Consider the following 19,733-nt stretch of genomic DNA (forward strand, 5'->3'; position numbering starts at 1 on the left):
AAAACTTTAAAAGTATGTCGGAGTCAAATGCCATGCAATAAAACTTTGCCCCTTTCGTGAATAGATTTACGATTTGTGAGTAAAAATTTCGTAGGCAAACTCTGCCTACTGGGTCTTGTAAGAAATCCATATACGGTAGAAATGATTGAACATCGTGTAATACTCAGTACCTGAAGGCACACGGTGATTACTATTGATTGTGGCAGTATTTGTGAACAGCATAGTGAGGTGCAAGGGGAAAGGGACAGGCGGTAGGGGGGGGGAGACCCCCCCCCCCCCCTTCTCAACTTTCATTTCCCGTTGATCTTTTCCCCCATGTCGGCATTTGATTGATTAATTACTTTATTGTCCACACTGGAAATTCTTTGTACATTGGATATCACAGCAAAATAAACATCAAATATATCACAGGTACACCACAGATATGTTTGCCTTAAAGCATTAATTTTTACATCACATCATGTGACATCCTGCTATCTATAAGTGTAATCTTCTTTGCCATGTACAAACCACGTAAAAATAGAAAATGCCTAAATTTGGAAAACTTTAAAAGTATGTCGGAGTCAAATGCCATGCAATAAAACTTTGCCCCTTTCGTGAATAGATTTACGATTTGTGAGTAAAAATTTCGTAGGCAAACTCTGCCCTTTCCAACCTGAAAAAGAGGAAGGAAATAAAAAAAAAAAGATAAACACGATTTTAAAAATGCGATTGGAAGTTCTCTTTGTTATGTATCATTCAAATGTGGATAAGTCTGTACGCCAAAAGACATAAAACAGGCACAAGGAATAGGAATATTGTGACAACACACACTTTACAACAGACACACGGACAATGATCTGTGATCCGAGAAATGTGGAAATTAGAAAAGAAAGAATGCCGATTTCTGACATTTGGCAAATATCTAATACCAAAAAAAAAAGACCCGGACAAACATACGCGAAAAAAAAAATGCGCATTTGGTCCCATTAACAATGATTAACCAAATCGATACGCGTAATACAGAATGTTATTCGAGTACTGTGCCAAGATAAATCGCCATAGGTGAACAAAGTGCGATTGGATACTCGCACCCGCGGCGTTATCTATTAAACCAAGGAGGTACTAGGTACGCCTAGAACCTCCTTGATCTGACTTTGAAATGTCCATGCTTCCCGGCCTCAGGCACGCCAAGATATGACTCAAAATGGCGTCCATGGCTTCAATTTTCGTCAGCGTCTTTCTTCTCCCCGTTGCCCTTCAGGAGTTCTCTTTGCTCTGCTGGAAGCTTCTTCCTCTTAAAAAAGCCAGCCTGAAAGAAAACAAAACAGGTGATAAAACAACATTAAAAAGAGTCATTTCATCGTTGACTGAGAAAAACATCCGATATCATAATGTGGGCAATCAGCAAGGCACTTGATTCGTCATCTTGAGCGTTTCACAGGAAATAAAAAAGGGGCAAAATGTTTGACGTTATCACCAGTGGAAATTGCTTTGTGTTTGGATGACAACATGAACATGGTCATAGTCCTTCCCTTTCCCTCCCTCCCTCCCCTCCCTCCCCTCCCTCCCCTCCCTAGCCCGAGGGTGTGGGCATGGCTATTCAAATTGGTACTTGTAATGCTCACGGAGAACGAGCCAGAGCCCACTGTCTGTGACAACTAGTATATCCCCCGATTCTCTTGGACTTCCGGATTATGCGATGTTCTCCTAAAATTTCACGCAATGTAATATCGTCGTCATTTCACTTTTTTTTACCATTTCACCGAACATACCACCTTCATAGGATAGGCCTATACAGTCTCAGAATTTCTGGACGCCGCGAAAGCTGAAAGATATTTTCGTTGGCCAGAAAAAAAGAGAGAAACTACTCAAACTACCTTCTATCCAAGTTTCAACGTCTAAGCATTTTTCTTAAAAACAAGTGAATAGATAGAAAAATAGATATAAATAGATAGATAGATAGATAGATAGAAAGATAGATAGATAAATGAATAAATAAATAGATAAATAAATAGATAAAAGCACGCATAGATACATACATACATATAAGAACATTTAAACAAATAAGCAAACAAACACAGGAGTAAAGAGTGATCGAGATTCTTACAAAATGTAGCACGACGATGATTAAGATGAGAATCAGGACGCCGCTGAGAGCTGAGACTAGATAGATCCAGAGAGGAATATCCTTCTTCTCCTCCAGCTCCACCAGAAACTGCGGTACGATCTCAGTTCTCACCTAGCAACAGAGCAATATCACAAAATTAACATTTTTTTCGTTTGACTCTTTTTTTTTAAGTGCGTAAGATTTAAGACTAACAAATCCATAATTCACGATGGTTTTTAGTCAATCAAAACACTCACAGAACGGATCACTGACTTAAGCAACTTAACAAAAAAAAAAGTTGATCACATCTTCCCTTGCAGTGTTATCGGTCGGTGTTATCTATGCAAATTAGATGATGAGAGACCCAAGCTGTTATACCTGATTTGATGTGACGTTTATTGGTACTGTGTAGGACGTTTCATACGGCACGTTCAGAACTCTAGCCTCTGCGGTGACGAACACAGATAACTCCAGCTTTCTCTGAAAAATAAAGATAATGAAGAGACAATTCTGTTAACACAGACAAAACCCTTTGTAGAGAGATACTTTTTTTTTATAGTTATGACGAAAAACCTCGTTATAGCGGACACCCATACTAGGTTGCTACATGCGATGGCAACTGACGTTGTCGACACATTAGGCCCCACTTGCATGTGACAGAGTCGACTTGTTGGTATATTATGTTTGTGTCAATCATACAGTACTTGGAAAAGTAAATACAATTTTGCATACCCGTGTACTATCGTTAGCCCAAGTGAAACCATCAGAACAATTAAAATTAATGAACTCTTCCGTCGAGTTGTTTTCGTTGCAAATGATTAACAAATTGCCCTTCACTGACTATTAAATGATTATCCACAGCATTTGGTATACATCTATTGTAGAAATATTCAAATAAGCACCAATTTTCAGGGTATGGTAGAAGCCATGATTTAGAAACAACAACAAAATCATGTTTGTCTCGAATCAACGATCTCCTGGTCGACGCAAGAAGTCACTTATGTGACTAGACACGTAGTACCTAGGTAATGCGTGTCTAAGTGTCTGAGGTATACATCTAAGGTATCGTGTCTAAGGTAAACTTTGTACATCAGTGAAAGTTTGAGATAAATCGGAAATTCTGTTCAAAAGTTTTGAATTTTTAAAGTTTTAGTGCCGCCATCACTGGATGAGAAGAGTACAACAGTTTGCGACGCCACTGCAGGACAACAATATAAAGAAAACTTAAACAGAATTCAGCATGTTTTCGTATTTCTTTAAAAATGAAAAAAAAAAAATAAACATACCTCTTCAAGAAAACAGGGGAAGCAATCTAACCCTTTCACGTGTCAGTTACAAATCGAGGGTGGGTGTACATTTCATCCTAAAAGAAATTGAATTTTGTTGAATTCTCTTAAATTTTCTGTATATCGTTATCCTGCAGTGATGTCATGTAATTATGAAGTTTTCTCTCCCAGCGATGGCAGCACTGAATCTTTGTACTTTTTGATGTTTGAACCGATAGTTCTCAAACTTCACCGATATGTCCTTCTAATAATGCTGCATTCACTCGATCCGCACATTGGGTAAACTTGTCCTAGATTACTCACACGGCAGCCACCTAAAAATGACATCTGTAACTTGTGTAATTCGTGTGCAATGAGGTGCGACATGTGCTATATAATTATGTGTTTTAATGCTTGTAATAAATACAATTTGTGCGCCTAGTGGTGAATCCTCGAAATATAGAAGTCAAACATTCCCGCTCATCACCCCCTTTCATTCGATCTTGTCGTAACGAAGAAAGCAAATAAAGGAAATAATTGCAGTAAATAATACAGTAATAATAAATAAACTCTCGCACAAATCGAAATTTCATTATGCGTATGTGATGCAGTTTGTTATATAAAGTGCGTTGTGCCACAGACATTCGTGTTAAAAAAAAGTGCAAAAAAAAAAAAGAAGATCCGTACCGGCGAAATATTTTGATTATGAATTAATGTACTTGCAGTCACGTTTTCATTTCCCTGTACAAATACATAAATACATGAGACATAGACACATTATTGTTATGAAGTAAGTGGGCTTTTATCAAGCCAGACATTTCATCAACAATTTAAATGCAGGTCCATTCCTAATCCCCTTATTTCCGTCAAAAATCGTTTACAGGTAAGTACTTGATTATGCATACACAGATAAATTACATAATGCACGATTTGCGATACAGGTTAGCTCCATTGGTGTTAAAGACAACGACTGCATCTGCTATAAAGTTTATCTATTACGAATTGAGACGCCCTCACAAGACGCAGTATCGGTTCTCTTTCATTCTGCATCTTGCCGAGAATGATACGAGGTTTTTAAAGGGATGATATAGTTTTGGTTGAGATGGGGGAGTCAGGATTTCAACTTGAGATATCCAAAAACATAGAGGTCTAACGTGGAACTAACCTTCCATTAGATGCACCTTGTTTTTAAATACTTTGTTTTTCGATATCTCAGCCATTTCAAAACCAATTTTCATCAAAATAAACTTTGAATTCCTCTGTGAATTGTATATATGCTCTTTAATATTCCATAAGCAGTTCAAATCATGTCGCAGAAATCTGAATCCCCCATCTCAACCAAAACTATACCATCCCTTTAAGTATCACCGAACTTTTCTCCTCACTGTATGGCGAGATCTTACCCGCGTCATGGTGTTTGTCCACACTCGGGATCGCACCGTTATGATCACGTTATTCCGCACCGCGTTGTTACCCGCCCCCAGCCCGTCCACCCGACAGGTGATCGTCTGGCAGTACTGACGCTGGTCGCCCGAGCAAGCGATGTCCTTCTTGATTCTGTCAGGAGGCACCGTTGAGGGTGGGGCATCCGTTGCCGTGGGAACAGTGGCGTCGGATGTCGCTCTCCGTTTGCGACCACTTGGTGCCACCGCTGGAGTGGTCTCATTGCTCGTCTGGATAAAGAGAGAGAGAAAAAAATTATCGGTCAATACAATGAGGTGATTGATTCTTTATCAGTTAAGCTCTTTTCGAAGATAAGACTACTTTTGTTTAATAACGATAACGCAGCTGCTCTCTGACTAAACAGATTTTTGAACAACTAGTGATATACATCATACAAAAAGACAAACACATATATACATATGCAGAGATATACAAACAAGCTCTCTCTTTTTCTATCCTTCAATTAATATTATGATACATAAAGGAGAGAGAAAGAGACGTCTTATGACTATAAATATTTTCATCTAATAACATCATCTGTATGTAGGTATGTGTAGGCCCTATGTATGTACGTGTTATAAATATATGTGGGTATGTGTGAATATATGTACGTAAATATGTGTGAATGTAAGTATGTATGTATGTATGTATGTGTATGTATGTATGTATGTATCTATCTATCTATTTATCTTCATAGTTTATGCATACGTTTCTTATTACATGTAAGGGTTGACTTTTGAGGGAAACAAAAAAAAAAAAAAAACGCCTTCAAGCAGTATAGACGGACACCAACGCAGGAATCAATGATTCCGTCGGCATAACAACAGTGATTACGGCTACAAGCAACTAATAAAGTGAAAGGAAACAGATAGAAACAGAGTCATAGATGGGCAGATAGATAGATAGATATATAGATAGAGATAGAGATAAATAGATATATAGATAAATACATACATACATACACATTTGTAAATAATGGGTTGAGATAGATAGATAAATAGATAGATGGATGGATAGATAGATAGATAAATAAATAAATACATAGATAGATAGACTTTTGTTTTTACATAATCTTTAATTGATTCCATATTCAATACAATTTCATGATAAATCGAATCACATGTATAAGGGTGGGATTTCACGGAGCACGCGAACGATTTGCGAAGGACGCGAATGGCAAAATCCAGCATTCGTATTTTAGTCTGCAAAAGTTCGCCAAACGGTCGTGAGCGTTCGGAAGCGTCGTCAGTTGTTCGCGAATGTCGTTTTTACTTCGGCGAGAATTTCAAAAAAGTTTGAAATTTTTTGCGAACCTTTTCCGCACACTTGGTCGTGATTTGCTCGTGAATTGTTCTCGAAATTGTCTTGAAAGCTTCGTCATATGCGCAAGACCATCGCAAGACACGCGCGATGTTCGCAAAATGTTCGTGAAACCCCAAACAGACTCCGAATCTTTGGAGAATGTCTCGCGTATGTTACGCGAAATCTGCGAAGTTTTTCCGATCATTTTACGACGTAATCGCAAACGGTTCGCGTACCTTTTGAGACATTCCCGCGAACGTTTAGCGCACGTTTGGGTGATGCATGACTTATACGTTTTCTGCAGATAAAAATTGTAGAATACATCTGAACATCAAAGAATTATTAACAACTATAGTAACAAAAGAAATTAAAGACTAGCAAAGATAAAGAGATGTTTGATATACAAAAAAAATCGCAGAATACACTTAGAATATATCTTAACTATGTAAAATTTCATTTGAACTATAGAGATTATGTGTCGGAGGAACTGAAAAAAAAAATCAAATGCTCCTTACTATAGTGGAGATAGGTATTAAGAAAAAGAATGTAGGCAAGCACACGATAGAGAAATGAGAGAAAAAGAAAGGAGAAATAGAGGAAAGAAAAAAATTCAACTCAAGACAGCTTCCACCTCTCCTTGGGTACATTTTCTCCCATGATTATTGAAAATTTTTCGTTGTTCGCATTTCCGTCGCGTGTTCTTCGTGTACGTAACATGCTGTACTTTAGCAATGATACACACGACATTCGCACATACGTCGTGGAAACTTCGCACAAATTGCGCAAGAATAGTTTTCGGCTTCATTGTCGGAAAACATTCGGAGAAAAACTTTTCCGAATGTTGGATTTTGTCATTCGCGTCCTTCGCAAATCGTTCGCATGCTCCGTGAAATCCCACCCTTGAATCCACGATTCAACAAAACACAATTAAAATGAAATCAAGCCAAGCTGTACTTTCAGCAGAAACAGTGCATTCGTAAAGAATATACAATGCACCGAAACAAAAACAAAACAACATACACTGCTTACTTACTTTCATTAAAACTAAATGCTGTACTTTCATCATGAAGTGCATTCATAAGAAAATAAGAATATTCAACACATCAATATACACCCAAATAAAATCGATATACAACCAAATGGAATCGATATTCCCTTTATTCACCATCTTCAATCAATGGATAAAACTCCAATGATCAATGGATGAAACTTCAATCAATGGATTGAATGAACGTTGAAAAGAAATTATTTTTTGAGTTAGTGATTTAGTTAATAACACCTGGAATGTAATGAAGGAATAAAATAAGAAAGAGAAAGAGGGATTAGCAATGTAAAAATAGAAAAGACGAGATGTGTGTATGGACTGGGTATATGGATTGTGAAAAAAAAAGTACCAGAGTGTATCAAAATGTATTAAATTGAGGTTATTGACGAAAACGATTATGAAATTGGTCCAGAGAATTTTGTATAAATTTGTTTGTATATTATGTTTCCCATTGATAAAGAATAAAATATGCTTTAAAACAAACAAACAAAAAAAAATCACCCCTCCCCCTCCCCCTCCCCCCCCCCCCCCCCCCCCCCTCCCTCTTCCAACTACCCTTCCCCTCCCTTTTCCCTTCCCCGTGGACATCTGGCTCCGGGTCCTTCCATACTTACTCTCAAATTTTCCCATTTACTGAAATGAATGGTTAAAGTTCCTCTCATTGATGCTAATTTCTTTTCCTCAAATCTATCCTCTAAAATATCATTTTTTTTATTTCATTATAATTATGTAGGCGGCTTTCTATATTCTCTACTTTTAAAAATCAAATATTTAACCAAAATTAAAATATGATATAACAACTGGTGTTTTCCCCTATTATCCTCCTTCCTCCCAAACAGAATTTCTTCCCAAGTACAATTTTTTGAATCAACATCCTCTATCCATTTTTTCACATAATTCCCAGATTAATTTCACATGCTCACAAGTGTAAAAATAAATGTTTGTATGTTTCTTCTTCTTTTTAGATAGATAGATCGATCGATAGATAGACAGATAGATAAATAAATGGAGATAGATAGATAGACAGAGATATATAGATACATGTAGATGAATATAGATTGATAGAGAGATAGATGAAGATAGATAGAGGAAGATCGATTAGATAGATAGCTAAATAGATATATAGATAGACAGATAAATAGATAGATAGATAGATAGGTAGGTAGGTAGATAGATAGATAGATAGATAGATAGATAGATAGATAGATGAAGATTAGTAGATAGACAGATAGATAGATACATACATACATAAGTACGTACGTACGTACATATATACATACATAGATGAAGAAAGGTACAGAGGGATACAGATAATGAAAGAGAAAATGATTAAAAGATTACGCACCTTGATATTCTCCGGATTCCACTTGCCATCCAAAGTGCATTCTTCACCTGTATCCACGCTGGCACTGATCAGGTACAGAAGGTATTCAGACCGGGAGCTATCGTAGCGGACTGGCCATAGTAACGTGACATTCGTGTCGCCCACTCGGCTGGGGCCATTATTATAAAGCTATGGTCGAAAGACAAACAGATATATACTTGTAGTATACTTTCGACTATATACGATTTATACAAAATACATTTCAAGCTATCATTGGTGGGGGCGGAGTCCCATATTTTTTTATGGGAAGTTCACGGTAATTAATGTATTCATTGATTTTGAAGGCTATCATGAATAAAAGAACATACGTATTTTTATGAAGAGTTTGTTCGCAAAAACCGATAAGTCCATTTTTGAAGATTTTGAAGTACGGTCTCTGTCGTAGAGTACAAAATAATACTTTTTAAATTATATATTAGTCACTCCATAATCATAAAGGTACATTTTTGAAGTTATGGTCAAAAGAAGCCAAAATTTTCTTATTATTCTCTTTATTTTGCTTGACCTTTAATCGCAAATATCTCCATTTGGCAAATATGGACTTATCGGTTTTTGCAAACAAACTCTTCATATATATATATATATATATATATATATATATATATACATATATATATATATATATATATATATATGTGTGTGTGTGTGTGTGTGTGTGTGTGTGTGTGTGTGTAGATATTATACACACACATAAAAATCATACCGTGTGACTATTACATGAAACTACAACAGACAGTCATTCTAATGTGTAGCTTCGTATAAAATAATGGTCCGAGGGGATATTATACGGACAATTGTAAATCCAATAAAACAAATAACATCAAAGAAACAAGAAAAATAATTTTATATGGAGTATGAGCATGGACACGTTTGAATAACCCATAACCTTTTCTCCTTCTTTGTCTTTAGAATATTAGAAAATCAGACATTCTTAGATAAAATTTAGCAGACATTTTCTCAACAATCATACACTTTTTTCAGTGTATTCTTTTAATATACAAACTGTATACCATATTAGTTTGAAAAATGGGTATGCTTCCTTTTAAATCTAAAAAGGAATATGATTCTGACAACAAAAAGAAAAAAAAACAATTTTTAAGTGGTTAAGAGCTGTGGGGGACTTTGATGAAAAAAAAAACCAAACAAACAAAAACAAAAGACACACACACACACAAACAAACACACGCGCGCACAAATTTAACCTTATATTCCAAGATTGAAGTGAACAAATTTGGCGTACGTAGATAACAAGCACAAGGTTTACACTGCCTTTCATGTGTTTCGTAGATTTTACTTTTTCTATACTACGTACATCTACAGAGAACATTCAACACGCATGACTGTGTGGGACTATTAACGGGGTGACTGCATAAACTCACCGAGAAAACGTGGGTAATCTCCGGGCCGATATCCGTGTCATACTGCACGTACCGGGAGAGCGGGAATTCGCTCTCTGAGTAAATTAACTTTTCGGGATTCGAAACGCTGTAAGGAGACAGAAAGGGAACACAGAAAGGAAAAGGTTATAAACGTATAACGAAAACTAGCTAGACAAAAGCTACATCTTTTAAAGCATCTTTCTTCATAATTATTATTATATATAACATTATCTGAAGTTACAGAGAAATATTCAGAAACGCACAGAGATGTTTAGGACCAAATCTGGACGGAAAATCTGACAAGGCAGACTGGAGCATCATTTTAGTGCAAGTAAAGGTTCGTAATGCATACAAACTCTAATCATTGTTATATAATATGAAACCTACACCGAACATTATACACACTTATACAAATCCCCATACACACACACACACACACACACACACACGCATGCACACAAATACATTGGTGAACAAAATGGTGAATGGATGTCTTACCCGAAGAGGGAGAGTTCGGCCGAGACTTTAACTGCTACGGTGACGTTGAACTCATTATCTGCCGTAGATGCCTCGCCTTCAACACTGTATGGTGAGAACATCAATTACATCGAAATCACATCTCCGAGTTTACCGTAATGATGACCATAGCACTGATGTACACCTACTACTGCTTCTATCCCTTATTTGTACTACTACCACTACCACCACCACCACCACTACTGCTACTACTACTACAACTACTACTACTACTACTACATCTACTACAACAACTACTACTACTACTACTACTACTTCTACTACAACTACTACTACTACTACTACTACTACTACTTCTACTACAACTACTACTACTACTACTACTTCTACTACAACAACAACTACTACTACTACTACTACAACTACTACTACTACTACTACTACTACTACTGCTACTACTACTACTACTACTACTACTTCTACTACAACTACTACTACTACTACTACTACTACTACTACTTCTACTACAACTACTACTACTACTACTACTACTTCTACTACAACTACTACTACTACTACTGCTACTACAACTACTACTACTACTGCTACTACTACTACTGCTACTACTACTATCCTTCTACATTACGATTACTATTAATACTAATACTACTTCTGCTAAAGACATTATGATAGTAAATGATGATAATGATGATGATAATGATAAAAAGAATAATGATAATGATAATACTATATCATCATCACCATCATCATCATCATCATTATCATCATCATAGAAATAGTAGTGATTAAAATGATAATGGTAACAATAATCATGACAATATAACTGACATATATCATGATGACTATTACAATTACCATTATCATCCTGATACGTATGTAACGTTATCATTATCGTTATCAATATCACTATAAATCTTATCATTGTTATTGTGATTTATTCCTATCATCACCATCATCATCATCATCATCATCATCATCATCATCATCATCATCAATTTCTTTGCAATCTCCTGCAGGGGGTTTATCTTTTGTCATGTACCTGCTGACCCCAAATCGAATACTGATATTGTCTCGGTTTCCTGGGAGGTTGTCGCTGCTGAACTGAATTCTCAGAATAATCTGCAAAGATAAGCAAAAAGAAGACGCTGAAACAACATACCAGTTACACAAGCGACAAATTTTTACTCGTCAGCATATAGCACACAATATACATGTACATAATTTTATATGTTTTCTAAAATGTTTGTTTTTGTTTGTTTATTTTGTTTATCATTTTACCCTGAAGACAGTAGCAAGTTTGTCGGCAAAAAGGACTTCAATTGTGTCCAATGTTATAATTGGATGGCAATCAGATAATCGAAGCAACCATGAACTCAAACTATATATTAAAGGTATCATTTACCATTGGGAGCGGTGATTTCAAAAATGTTCGAGCTATAACATTTTTATTTTGATGCATATACATGTAGATCAGTTGTATCACAAAACATTATAACATATAACAAATTCACAATAAAGCCTAAAATATAAGGAGATATCACTATTTTTCTCAATAAACCATAACTGTAGACGGTTTATTCTAGAAATTTTATTACAACTATTGTTCACATTCTGTATACTTAACAATACCTAACACGTATTTTGCTGATTTGCATTTCTACATTGGTTGTTTCTATCCGTAACTCACACTTTAGAACTATTTTGAAGCACTAAAGCTGGGTTTTTTGTTTCATTTGCAAAGGGTAAATAGGGCGTATTAGAACAAAAACGCATTCAAACAACGCCGGACAACTGTCACGGGTATAATCATGAAACGAAAAAGGGGGGGGGGGGGGAGGGGGGAGGTGGTGTTTGATGTGTTGAGACCAAGGACCAAAAACAGGAAGATAAAGGGTGAAGATGAGAGGAAGTGAGGGAAGATGGTAGTACGCATGGTGGACGCCTCACCGTCCTTCCCGCCGCAAAGGGATTGCCGACGTCACAGACAATCTCCGACGTCTGTATGTTGCTTGTACACGTCACAATCTGGTCCTGTGAACAATAACAACAGTAATGGCAATGATGATAACAACGATGATGATGATGATAATAATGATAATAATGATAATGATAATAATAATGATAATGATAATAATAACATTGTATTGTCATTATCATTACTACTATTATTACTAGTAGTAGTAGTTTAATGTTAATCATAATAATGAACACATGCTTATAAAAATCATAATCATTAGAATAATAATGATGATAATAATCATAGTAACTAACAGTGCAATAACAATGGTAGTAGTAGTAACAAGAATAGGTGTGTTCGTGAATGAAATGTAAAGATAAAAACAGAAAGAAAGCCTGTTATCACATGAGAGAGAAATATCTGGCAACATGACACCTTTTTGGTTATTAAACGTATTAATTGACTTGCTATGATAATTAAAGATGGGTAGACCATGAAGCTTGTAGCTCCATAGGTAGACCATTAACTTAATAGTTCAGCAGGTAGATGCATGTCGCTTGAAACTGTATACATTTCGCTGTACAGAAAAGGGTTTCAATAACGACCCGACAAAGAATATTACGAAGTAGCCAATTGCTAAGATAGTACATGGGATGTTACATGTATTAGTAAACATGATGATTTATTACAGGTAACATGTCCTTTTGCCATTAAGAGAATACATCTGATAGCTCGATTTCAATTTATTAATGCATGTTAATGACATTCTCTTTTATTGAACTATAACAAAATAGTGTCAGTCGCACATAAAACACAAAAACCATTCAAAGGAAATAATAAAGAATCGAAAGCTCCACCATGGTTACCGGTAACCAAGCAGTATCACCAGTGTCATCATGTTCATTCATGTAGAGATGAGCATCTGATGACCGGACGGAGGATGGCGCTGTTTATTTCCCTCAATCTTCTTCAGTTGTTTTTTTTTTTCAATCTATTTATCTTTTTCCTTCCTTTTTTCCCACTTAAGTAATATCATTGTTCTTCTATGTTTCTTTTCTACTCTTCTGTCCTTTCAGCCCTCTTTTCTTCCCTTCTTCATTCCTATCTTTTTCTCTCTTTGTTATCATTTAATCTTCATCGTCTTCTTTTTCCAACTTTTGTTCCTTTGTAAGTCTTTTTTGACTCTTTTTTTAATAATGTTATTAGTGATAAGTCATCACGAAAGACATAATTAATTTCATATAAGATTTTTTTTTCTTTGGCAGGTACGAATTCATTGAATGCTAAACTTTAAATTGCTACAGTGTGTGCACTCCAGTTATAACGAAGTCCTCAGGACTGATTGTTTTTTTCGTTATATTGAAATTTCGTCAAAGCCGAACAGTACAGTCCGTAACTGTACATAGATGGTAACCCTTAGACCTGAATTTTTATTTCGTTGGAACGAGCATTCATAATAATGTTCGTGATAACGGGAGTGCACTGTATATAATTCACCCTTCTTCATTGCAAGGAAAATATCATGCATTAAGAAAAAAAAATGATTGTTAGAAAACTGAAGGTTATATTGCCAAAGTCGGGTTTACGCGCTTTTTTCTGATTATGATCTCGGAAATTACGCGGGCATAACGTTTATAACATAACATTTATAATTATCTACCCACAGTGGGTGAGAGCTTACCGCTTGTATTCGGGTGAACCCAACGTACTGGAGCTCCTGGGGGATGGCGATTGTGAGCTTAGACAGGTAGGCGTCCTCGGCCGTGTTCGAGATCGTCACGTTGAAGTACACGGACTCGCTCTGGCCGACCACCAGGGCTGTCGTGTCCCTGAGAGATATTACGAAAGAAATCATGTTAGGCACATAATTGAGTCTGATATAATTTGTTATGATTAATTCAATTCAATTCAATTCAAATTTTATTCCATTTTCCGAAAAGAACATTGACATTTCACTTTCCTTGGTAACAGAAAAAATTGCATAGTAAAACAAAGTAAACTGAGAAGAATATAAGTGTGGAACCTTTTAATAGTAGTAATAATACGTTGTCATGAGAACTGAAGTAATAAAGTAATAATAACAATAATAATAATAATAATAATAATAATAATAATAATAATGATAATAATAATAGTAATAATAATAATAATGATAATAATAATAATAATGATAATAATAATAATAATAATAATAATAATAACAATAATCATAATCATAATCATAATCATAATAATGATAATATATAATATATGCAAAAACAGACAAACGCTATTTTCTTAAAGTAAGGTCATCATTGCATGGAAAAAAATCAGTGATAATTCACTCGTTACATAACAAGAAATACTAATGGAGATACAATTCAAAACATCTTAATCATTATTTTTTCTATTCGGCAACTCTGTTCTCAAACTGTGATGGAAATGGATATGATCTGTTTTCACATTTAAATTCTTCATTAGTTATAGAGGTGTTATGGTAAGTGGTCGAGGATTCATGATAATTGGGACCTTTCTACGCACGAAAATGAAGCTGTTTCACAAAGAAAATGACAATTCTTTTCTTTCCTCGTTTATTGTGGTGATGTGATAGTGACAAACAATCAGTGGTAGGCAGATATCATGATGACTTACGTGGTGGCGCGCACGTTAAGATCAGGTACGCATGTCTGATTCAAACAGTTCCGCTGAATTGGAACCTGTATAAGGTCACGTCCGGAGAGAAAAAATAGATACATCCAAGTATGGTTATAAATGTATTCTGCAAAAAACAAAAGTGCAAAAAATAAACAAACAAAAAAAGCAAAAAAAAAAAAAACCCCAACAATAACAACATGAACAAAGCATCGAAAACATGACAAAAGTAAAAAAAAAAAATTAAACCTTTATTTCGGGACCCTAGCATTTTCCAAGCTTTTTAGTTTGGTTAAAATAAATATTTACTTTAATTTTTATTATCATTGAAAAAAAAAACCCGGGTAGAATGAAAACATGTAATATGTAAACTATAGATATTTGAATAATACTTTAAGTTTTGTATTGTTTTTTTTTTCAATTGAATCTATTTCCACAAATATGAGAACACAATTTCTTATTTCTATTACGTTGCTACGTCTTTAGATTTTTTGCGTCTTGTTGTTCGTTAGTGTCAATTAAGTGATGATGATCATCATTATTCATGAAGTTCAGATAATAGTCTGGGACATGGGACATTCAAACTTATTGGTCATGTCAAGACACAATTTGTTTGATACGTTGATTGTTTTAAATTGAATTGAATTACAGAGCATTGTTATCATATTATTTCTCGGACGAAAGGAATCCCGTTTAGATTAAGACGTTATCATGATCATGATCAATTTGTTTTCAGGGTTAACCCGTGCTTAAAACTTGATTTGCTTGCAGTATCATTTTATATCATTTTACACGACGTGGAATAAAATGGATCCTACCGACACTGATGCGTATGTGGTTATCGATTCGTCGAGGATTGGAAGGATTTCACCGGGAGAGGGCGTTTCATCGGCCAGGCGGAAGTTAAGAGACACACCAACGGGGGACAGTTTGTCTACAATGGAGGGCTTGGTGATGGAAAGGGGCGAGAGAAATAAGGAAACAGACAATTGGAATGAAAATTGGGAACGACAAGTCAGGACTTTACTATCAATATTCACGTTATAAAGAAAAATATCATCATTTTGTGCTATGGAAGCTTTAAATCAATAATTGTCTCCTCTGTACAAATGTATTTGTAAGATCGGGAAAAGTTGATCAACATTTTAACAAACATGTCGGAAAAGGGACCAGTGAGAATCGACACTTGTACATCTACTGCTTTCCGGGCAGTGACACTACCACCAGGCTACCCCTGGTTGCCGGAAGCGACACGATGAACTTGGAACAAAGTGTTTAATATCAAGACTCCGAAATTCCGATGTTGTTGTGCTAAGTAGTCCTAGGTGGACAAGGCTTATAGAATAAAATCAAGAGATAATTCAAAGCAGAGGTTTGAAGATGATGAAAGATATTCAACCAGTTAACGTAACCAAACGTAAACAGTGGCAAAGCTTGACGCATAACTATGAAGTACCTCTCTGATTGACATCTGTGAATCTTACCTTTACGTAGGCAACGAGCATATCGCACTGTCTGACATTGCTCTGCATGGAGACAGTCTTACTTAGGGACGCGGCGTCAGTGCCCCCGACTTGCTGAAACAGGACTCTCTGCAGGGTTGGCCGCGTGTAATCCAGCTGGATGGTGTAGCTAAAATCTGAACAGCCAGAACAAAATAACACAGACAAAATCCGTTTCAACACACCGACCACAAGCTGGAAATACTAGAGGCGTTAACACGAACTATAGCATCTTATTCTTTCACAAAGCGTCTACTGCGTGATGTGAACTATAATAATATCTGTCTTGCATTTCTTCTGTTCCAATTCTGTCTTCGCCAGAATAGTAGAAATGAGTGAACAAAGGTGCAATGCACAGAATGCATGGTGTTCTGTGCTTGTGTTGACTTGTTCGCTTGTTTAGTTGTTTTTCATCTTCTAAGCAATCGTGAAACAGTAAAGGAGTACATCGACACGTGACAGGCAAAGACCCATAGAGCACCCGACTGGCGCGCAACACAAACTACACCAAAAAGGAAATAAAATAAGAAAGAAAAGCCCCCCCCCCAAAAAAAAAAAAAAAAAAGATAAAAAAAAAAATCAAGTCGATCCCTATTTACTGTATTTCATAAACCAACATAGCAATGAAGATAAGTAATAGAATAATGAATATTTCATTTGTTTGTTTTTTATTTGCCCCCCCCCCCCCCCAAAAAAAAAAAAGGAAAGAAAAGAAAAAGAAAAGGCGGGAGCTCCAGCTGTGGTCGTATCAACTCAAGAAAGAGACAACGCCCTCTTGAGTGTTAAAGTAGAGGTGCAAGGACAGGGCTCCATCGGTGCGGGCATAGCTTACCGAGAGTCGGGGGTACGCTGGTGCCGGAATACGTCAAACACACCGACAGGTTGAAGCTACGTGGGACCAACAAACAAGAACAGATATGAGCGCGAAATTCAGGAAGAGCAATCCAGCAAGGGGCGAAAAGTCCGAAAAAAACTGGTTTATGAACAAATTTTGCACCTCAGTGCCACACGATATCATTTTTGTCACAAACAAAAGTCTACAAGTTGCATCAACAAAGCATTACAATTACTAGAGCAGCACTGCCTTGCAAACACATCTGCCCTAAAATTTCCGCGCTTTTTTGAAAATGAGAAAAAAACAAACTGTGTCCTTCTCGTCATTTTTTTTTAATTTGCAATAGCAGAAACGTGAGATTTAAGCAAGAAAGGGAACTCTTTCATTTTTGTCAGACTTTGATGAAATCTAATTTTAGTATTATCAACTTGGACGTAGCATGAACACAACATTAAGAATTAAAATTCTGGGTTCCTATAAAACGTCTAAAGGGCCGTATTGTTCAAACATTAGTAATATCTCATACACAAAACATCAAACAATTCAGAGCAATATGGATCAATTCTAAAGACTCTTTTTGTGTAGAACGACCTTAATTTTTGCATCTTCATTTTGAATAAATTAGCATATCTCAGTGAACGACAGCAAAGCATAGGTCAGGCGATTTTACACATCACTACTCGTATACACTGTTATAGATATAACTTCCTTGTTGTTAAGAGGTGCATAGTAACGTGTTAATGTATACCTGCTAACTTGAGTACCGTCCTCTAGAGTGTATCCCAAGTCCTTGAGGTTAATAGCCTCCGTCACAGCCGTCAGTGCTGCAGTCACGTGAACAACCGGTCTCGATCTGCGGGGACCAGGATTAAAGGACAAGTTTACCTTCATATACATGTGGATTGAGTGAAGGCAACAATATTAGTAGAACACATCAGTGAAAGTTTGGGGAAAATCCGACAATCCCTTGAAAAGTTATGAATTTTTAAAGTATCTGTGCAATCACTGCTGGAGGAGAAGACTACTACGGTGTATGATGTCACATGCGTGCAATAATATGTGACCCTGCACGTCAAAACAAACAAAAAGTCGCCAGACATGAATTTTTAGTTAAGACCATATTCTGAAAGAGCAGATTTTAAGCTTTAAAATGATGTATGACTCAAATCAAATGGACTCTCCTAACCTATCTGAATATTGGAAAGAAAGCGCAAACTCAGGAAAAGTGTGAACTGAGAAAAGAGGCTCTGAAGTACAATGTCTATTCAAGCGCTTAATCTCTACCAAACCGTGCTGGCTGTGCGATGAATGGGACAAAAAACAGGAAGTAAACCACCAGAGTAACAACAATGAAGGGATTATCAGATTAAACTGAAATTAAGTATGCCTCATTAACACATTCTGTCCATAATTAACGCCAACTTTCAAAGCATTAGCACTATCCTTTCAAAAGTTATTAGAGTTGAAAGTGAGGAGTGTGGACAAGGTTTCTCAGAAATGAAAATGGGATTCTAAAGACACACCTAATCACACTATTTTACCAAAAATGTTCGAGATAAACTGCTAAAAAACACACTTTCCCTCCCGTTTTATGATACCAAATTTTAGCATAATGTAAAAGAAGACCCGCTCTTTCAGAAAATATGAAAAAGTCAAGTTCGGCTAGGTTGACCCATTTCACTGATTTTCAGTCCTCACGCAAAATCAGTGTGTGCGACTTTATGTTCGTTTTGAGGTGCACGGTCACATATAAGGAAAATAAAAAGAGAATTTCACAAAACTTGACTTTTTTAATAAAGTGCACATTTCTTCGGCATGTTACTGACTTATGTTAGGGGTAATATTATTTCCCCTGACTTTTGAAAGAAAGAAGTCGAGTGTTCTTTTATTATGTGAGAAAAGTGAGAATACCTTGAATTTTCTTTATACTTTCTTTATATAGTTGTACTCATATGACATCACAGCTATAGTAGTCTTCTCATCCAGCCGTGACTGAGCAGAAACTTCAAATATTAGTCATAACTTTTGAACGGATTGTCCGATTTTCCTCAAACTTTCATTGATGTGTTCTACTAATATTGCTGCATTCACTGTACCCACATGTCTATGAAGGTGAACTTGTCCTTTAAATATAAATATTCGAAATGTTCGCCCCCCTCTTTCTTTGCCTTTTTGTGATGTATCGTTTACATTTCTATTAAATATATAAATTGAGGATTTTTGAAAGAGAGATCAATAAACGACAAAATAAAAAGAAACATAAGAAAGTAGAAAGGTAGAACTCAAGTAGCTTTGCTACTGTTATGAAAGAAAAAAACCCAACAATATAATTAACATAACTATTGTATGTAATTATGTGCAATGCTCTATTATATAACCCCCCCCCCCAAAAAAAAAAAAAAG

The 19,733-nt window shown here is 36.0% G+C and overlaps 1 protein-coding gene across 1 annotated transcript in view; it reads right to left on the bottom strand.

Annotated features, from left to right (window-relative positions):
• Positions 1–919: 919 nt before the first annotated feature.
• Positions 920–19,733, bottom strand: part of LOC139709632 (integrin alpha-8-like) — a 67,981-nt gene continuing 49,167 nt past the window's right edge. Inside the window, exons 15-29 of the mRNA XM_071621591.1 lie at positions 18,079–18,183; positions 17,328–17,383; positions 16,478–16,632; positions 15,812–15,940; positions 14,994–15,058; positions 14,044–14,191; positions 12,353–12,436; positions 11,445–11,524; positions 10,406–10,489; positions 9,908–10,013; positions 8,490–8,657; positions 4,758–5,027; positions 2,468–2,569; positions 2,090–2,221; positions 920–1,291 (exon numbers count right to left, since the gene is read on the bottom strand). Coding sequence (XP_071477692.1) covers positions 1,202–1,291; positions 2,090–2,221; positions 2,468–2,569; positions 4,758–5,027; positions 8,490–8,657; positions 9,908–10,013; positions 10,406–10,489; positions 11,445–11,524; positions 12,353–12,436; positions 14,044–14,191; positions 14,994–15,058; positions 15,812–15,940; positions 16,478–16,632; positions 17,328–17,383; positions 18,079–18,183 — 1,774 coding nt within the window. The 3' untranslated portion in view covers positions 920–1,201. The remainder of the gene's footprint in view (positions 1,292–2,089; positions 2,222–2,467; positions 2,570–4,757; positions 5,028–8,489; positions 8,658–9,907; positions 10,014–10,405; positions 10,490–11,444; positions 11,525–12,352; positions 12,437–14,043; positions 14,192–14,993; positions 15,059–15,811; positions 15,941–16,477; positions 16,633–17,327; positions 17,384–18,078; positions 18,184–19,733) is intronic.

This window comes from Diadema antillarum, unplaced genomic scaffold, assembly GCF_040938485.1.
Source record: "Diadema antillarum isolate AM-2024a unplaced genomic scaffold, OU_Dant_1.0 seq00001455_RagTag, whole genome shotgun sequence".
Lineage (NCBI taxonomy): Eukaryota > Metazoa > Echinodermata > Echinoidea > Diadematoida > Diadematidae > Diadema > Diadema antillarum.